Source organism: Sinocyclocheilus grahami, unplaced genomic scaffold, assembly GCF_001515645.1.
Source record: "Sinocyclocheilus grahami isolate Dianchi unplaced genomic scaffold, SAMN03320097.WGS_v1.1 scaffold2254.1, whole genome shotgun sequence".
Classification (NCBI taxonomy): Eukaryota; Metazoa; Chordata; class Actinopteri; order Cypriniformes; family Cyprinidae; genus Sinocyclocheilus; species Sinocyclocheilus grahami.
In genome coordinates, this window is record NW_015507433.1 from 64,715 (window position 1) to 69,563 (window position 4,849).

A 4,849-nucleotide genomic window follows, 5' to 3' on the forward strand; every position below is an offset into this window, starting at 1 on the left:
ACCGTGGTGTTGGTGTGCTTGACTGGCCAGCAAACTCACCAGACCTGAACCCCATAGAGAATCTATGGGGTATTGTCAAGAGGAAAATGAGAAACAAGAGACCAAAAGATGCAGATGAGCTGAAGGCCACTGTCAAAGAAACCTGGGCTTCCATACCACCTCAGCAGTGCCACAAACTGATCACCTCCATGCCACGCCGAATTGAGGCAGTAATTAAAGCAAAAGAAGCCCCTACCAAGTATTGAGTGCATGTACAGTACATGAACATACTTTCCAGAAGGCCAACAATTCACTAAAAATGTTTTTTTATTGGTCTTATGAAGTATTCTAATTTGTTGAGATAGTGAATTGGTGGGTTTTTGTTAAATGTGAGCCAAAATCATCACAATTAAAAGAACCAAAGACTTAAACTACTTCAGTCTGTGTGCACTGAATTTATTTAATACACGAGTTTCACAATTTGAGTTGAATTACTGAAATAAATGAACTTTTCCACAACATTCTAATTTATTGAGATGCACCTGTGTGTGTGTGTATATATATATATATAGGGAATACATTTTTAATTGTCATTAAAACAATGTCCTGAAAAACCTCTGATTTCACTAACGATGAGAATCAAGTATTTCAGGACTATTCTGATTTTCCGCATTGTTTTGATGACAATTAAATGACAATCTTCCCTGAACTCTCATTCATGTAATGCAAAAAAATCCCTCAAATAACACCGACAGCTACTGAGCCGAATTGAGCTTTCCAGCTGAAACTGAATGTGTTTTACAACATTAACACTGTTATTTTCCTGTTTATTACCATGAAGCCGCTCTGCATCGAAGCTCGTTTCTGCCACGGGATAATAATAACTTTTTAAATCGCACCACTCTGTCTTTTTTTATTGATATAAAGTTGCAATTTTTGAGCAGAAAAATTGAAAACGTGAGACAAAAACTCACTCTGGAACAAAATTGCATGATAAAGAATTCTAAGTTTCTCACAAATATGAATTTATATCCTGAGTTTTTCTCAGAGCGGCATTGAAGTTACAATTACCTCCGTTTTTTTTTTTTAGCCTGTGGCGAGTTTCTATAGCTCTGAAACAATCTATACTGCATAAATTGCTATAGAAATAACTTTGGCTTGACATAAGTGAAAAAGAAAAAAGCCTGTGAGTGAGCCGCAGACAACAGCTCACCTGCTTGGTCTTTGACCTGCTGATGGTGTCTGAAAGAGGCTTCTTCTTCTCTTTCACTGCTGTTTTGGAGAAGAGTTCGACAAACTCCTCAAAATCCACGGATGGCTCCTCGATCTCCTCCCATACGACAGAATGAGAGTCCCTGCGGAGGAAAACACCTGCTTTACCAACAAATTAAAATCACGTTATGATCTCTGCAGCGGAATATGAATCCAAACTAACATTAACTGCTTTTAATTTAGTTCATCCGATTAGATTCCGCATCTCTCTGGAACGCTTGATTGTGATTGGTCAGTGGTGTTTAATGTCTCTCGTATCACAACACACTCTTTCTGCTCACAGAATTAAATCATTTACACTCTAATCGGTGTTCACTGTGAAAGACTCCATGTTGTGGGCAGTTAGCGACGTTGCTAGGGCACGGCATCCTGGTTGCTAAGGTGTTCTAGGTGCTTTCTTCCTGTCTGGCATGAAAAGAGTGATTTTCTGGTCTGTAGATGTTTCTATATTGTATTTTTTTTAACTTGTTTTATGGTTCAGCGGGTGAAAATCTTACCACTCAAATCACTAACTGCGAGCACTAGTGAGCAATAGTGATGCCTCATCAAACACCACTAAAAACTACAGTAACTTTGGTATTTTTTGGCCTTCAGCTTGGTAATTTGTGTAAATAAGTGCAAAATAAAGAGATGGCTGTAAAAGAGTGAAGCAGTGCAGTACTTTTTGGTGTGCAGCTGAATGCGAGTCCAGTACAGCGGTTTCATGGGTCTCGGCGGCTCCACCCAGCTTTTGCGAGGAGGTTTCTCCTGCGCCGCTCCTAATGCGTACAGACCCAGCGGGAGCGGAGGAGGCAGAGAACCCAAACCGAAGGCCAGGGGAGGACCAGGAGCCAACGGCGGAGGACCTGGAGGAGGAGGAGGTGCAGATACACCTGGTAGAGGAGGAGGTGCACCCATTCCCGGGAGAGGAGGTGGAGGAGGAGGAGGTGCACCCATTCCCGGGAGAGGAGGTGGAGGTGGAGGAGGTGCACCCATTCCCGGGAGAGGAGGTGGAGGTGCACCCATTCCCGGGAGAGGAGGCGGCGGCGGAGGAAATGAACTGCCTGGGAAAGGAGGAGGTGCAGGAAGAGCGCTCATTCCTGGAAGTGGAGGTGGAGGAGGAGGTGCACCCATCCCGGGTGGAGGAGGAGGAGGTGGTGGAGGAGGCACCGAAGCACCCGGCTGCTGCTGGCACATGCACACAAACGCTTGAGAAGCAGTCTCATTTTCTGAGGGCAGTGAGGAGTCGCTCCTCCCGGGCCCCTGCGCCTCCACAGGAGGCACTTTAAACCTAAAGCTCTCGTCCATAGGAGACGTCTGCACCGATTTGGCCTCCAGCGGCAGCAGCGCAGTGTTCTCCGTCTGCAGGTCCACATGGCAGACGTCTGGGAGGAGGCGCACCTCTGCTCCACACTCCTGGTCCTGCGTCAGCAGCACCTCCCTCTCCAGCAGGGGCTGCTGTTTCTCCAGCTCGGCGATCTTACTGCGCAGGTCTTCGATGGTCTGCTCCAGCTGCTCGATCACGCAGACGTGCTCCTGCTTCAGATGCACCGTCTTTATCACCGACTCCTCCTGCAGAGAGACAGAGACAGGCGTGATGAAAAGCAGACGAACGCCGCAGACAGAAACAGACATAAACCTGGGTTTCTCTTCCACTGGATTCCGTGAAGTCACACGCGTATGTGTCACGCGGTTAAACATGTTTCCTGTGGGAAGAAACCATGCTGAAGCGTGGACAGAACTGATGAGGAGCAGCTGCCTTCAGACTCCAAACACGACAATAGATGCCCGCAATCCTCTGAATTCAAGAGACTCCACAGGACCTAATAGAGAGCAGCACACACTGATGTTTAATGAGAAACACCGAGAGAAGTGGCTCTGACAGACGTTTTCTAATCGCTATACACGATGCAAGGCTAATATTTAAAATGTATGCATTTTTTTAATAAAAAAATAAAATGCTTAATTTTTTTAAACTATTCAAATACAAATAAAACATTTACATAATTAGATAAAATTAATAGTTAATAAGCATAACAGAATAAGGTATTAATAATTTACATAAGTGTATACTCATAATTAATGGCTAATTGTGTGTAAAAATTCACAATATTAGCAATAATTTGATATATTTAAATATGATTTATATGATCAATTATTTATATAAAATACTAATGCAATTATTAGTCATTAATTGTGTGCATACAATTATTATTAATTTTATAATTATTTGAATTTTATTTAAACAAACAAAGCATTTACATAATCATATTAATAGGTAATTAAATAAAATGTATATTTTATGTAATGTAAATTAATACAATTACTCAGTGTAATATATTTAATTGTATATACAATTGTGAGTATACATAAATAAATTTGAAAAAAATAAATATGTAACAATAATTTCAATTAATAAAATTAACTGCAACAATTATTGAATTAAATTATATTTTATAAACTTAAAGCATTTACAAAATTATATAATGCTAATAGGTAATTATATGTGTAATATAATAATTTGTTACAATAAATGTGTATACAATTGTTTCAATTTATATACAAATTAATAATCGTGTCTGTGTATATACGTATATATATATAAAATTTGAAAAAAAATTTTTTATTTAAATCAATATAAAATTGTATTTAAATAAAGCATTTAGTTATATGTGTGTAATTATTATAATTAATAACTGTGTGTATGCATATAATATGAAATCGTGTAAAAGTATAGAACAGAAGGTCTGAGGGACTGAAGTGTGCAGTGATGCTGCCCTCTGCTGCTAGAGCACACTGAAGCACACTTCTCCTGAGCTCATGACACGCGCTTATTTTCTGTTTCTGAAATCAAACAAACTCTGGGACCGATTAAACGTGAGTCCAGCAGCAGGGCACCGAAACACACAACACAATCAGCCCAATAACCTGCATGAGTGAATATGGAGCGCTTATGGAAATGAGATGAATTAATCATGAGACGAGCTTCTCACGTATCCATCAGCTCCAGACACACTTTCTGCATTTAAAGACTAAAGCATGAGGACGTGTGACGATGCTTCAATATTATACAGTACCATGGTATTACCATGCTTCTTGGACATACATTTTTCACTCTTTGTTATATTGCAGCCATTTGCTAAAATCATTTAAGTTAATTTTTTTTCCTCATTAATGTACCATGAGTAAAGAGGATGTATTTTCATTTAGACGTTAATGTGGGGGGGGGGGACCAAGGGCCTGACAGACGCACCTGAATTAGCCGGATTTCTTCCTCCTGTTGTTTCTTAAGGTCCGAGACGACGGCCTGATGCTCTGAAACAAACGGCGCAAAACACTGTAAAACTGACTGGAAATATTAACCAAGCTTCAAAACAATCACTTTTATTCTGCGAGCTTGTTGTAATCACATCTAGTAACTTCATGAGCACTACTGAAGGATGGACGCAGATGCTGTGCATTCGTTTTGTAAAGAAACCCATATTTAGAAACAATTTCATAAGCATATATAAATCAAAAGTTTTTTAATATAAAAATACAAAATATATAATAAATAAATATAAAAAAAAAAAATTCTATATATATATACACACACACATACACACACACACACACAGAT

The 4,849-nt window shown here is 39.7% G+C and overlaps 1 protein-coding gene across 1 annotated transcript in view; it reads right to left on the reverse strand.

Moving 5' to 3' along the window:
* The window catches only part of LOC107574504 (formin-2-like), a 35,538-nt gene that overhangs the window by 25,729 nt on the left and 4,960 nt on the right, over positions 1–4,849 (reverse strand). Inside the window, exons 3-5 of the mRNA XM_016260960.1 lie at positions 4,484–4,545; positions 1,913–2,802; positions 1,193–1,334 (exon numbers count right to left, since the gene is read on the reverse strand). Of these exons, the coding sequence (XP_016116446.1) occupies positions 1,193–1,334; positions 1,913–2,802; positions 4,484–4,545 (1,094 nt within the window). The remainder of the gene's footprint in view (positions 1–1,192; positions 1,335–1,912; positions 2,803–4,483; positions 4,546–4,849) is intronic.